Source organism: Penaeus monodon, chromosome 25 (genome assembly GCF_015228065.2).
Source record: "Penaeus monodon isolate SGIC_2016 chromosome 25, NSTDA_Pmon_1, whole genome shotgun sequence".
Classification (NCBI taxonomy): domain Eukaryota; kingdom Metazoa; phylum Arthropoda; class Malacostraca; order Decapoda; family Penaeidae; genus Penaeus; species Penaeus monodon.
In genome coordinates, this window is record NC_051410.1 from 22,348,278 (window position 1) to 22,349,124 (window position 847).

General features: G+C 45.8%; 1 protein-coding gene across 1 annotated transcript in view; it reads right to left on the minus strand.

Annotated features, from left to right (window-relative positions):
- The window catches only part of LOC119589351 (steroid transmembrane transporter SLC22A24-like), a gene marked incomplete in the record, with an annotated part of 23,143 nt that overhangs the window by 11,160 nt on the left and 11,136 nt on the right, over positions 1 to 847 (minus strand). The window contains 2 exon segments of the mRNA XM_037937970.1: positions 35 to 182; positions 584 to 752. Of these exon segments, the coding sequence (XP_037793898.1) occupies positions 35 to 182; positions 584 to 752 (317 nt within the window).

Sequence of the window (847 nt, forward strand, 5' to 3'; positions counted from 1 at the left end):
AACATATAAAGCTCGAGCACAGCTATGAATTCACCTCCTTCTGCACATCCTGGATGAGGGCGAGGAGGTCCTTCTCCGGGAGCAGCTTCGTCCCATTCCAGCGCGAGGCCCTCCGGAGCGCGCGGAGGGCGGCCTCATGGCGGCCGCGCACGACCAGCCAGCGCGGCGATTCGTCCATGAACCTGAATGTTTGTAAAGTTATTGTAAAAAATAAATCCTGTTCAGATTAAAAGATCATATTTAACAGAGATGTATTTATAAGGCTATTAAGAAAGGTTTCTTATGCAGGATTATACTAAAATGAGTATATCTATTTTACTTGTAAAGGCCTATTTGGAGGATTGTTTTATGGCACTGGAAAGGAAATGATATGATTGATTAGAAATTAATTATATATATTAATTGATAGGGTGAAATTTATTGTTTATGATAATTCACGAAAAGAGAGATAAGTTAAAAAGCCTGATACAAAAACATACCAGACAACCAAGACCGATATCAATAAACATAAAGAAAACCAACCACAAGACACAAATTATTCAGTAAACTAACAATCACTCAAGGACGTCCCACAGCCACTCACCATAGCGCCGGCAGGAACACCAGCATGGGCAGAGACACAGTGAAGACAAACCAGCGCCAGTCCCGGAGCGCGAAGCCAAAGCCTCCGAGGGCGATGATGGACAGCGACCAAGGGAGGAAGATGAGGATGCCCACGATGGACCTATGGCGCGGCTCGCACGTCTCCATGGCTGCGAGAGGTGAGCTACGGTCTGTCAGTCTTCTGTTTGCTGTGTGTCTGTGGGCGTGTTTGTCACTTCTGCCTGTCTAATAGCTTCTCTGCTCT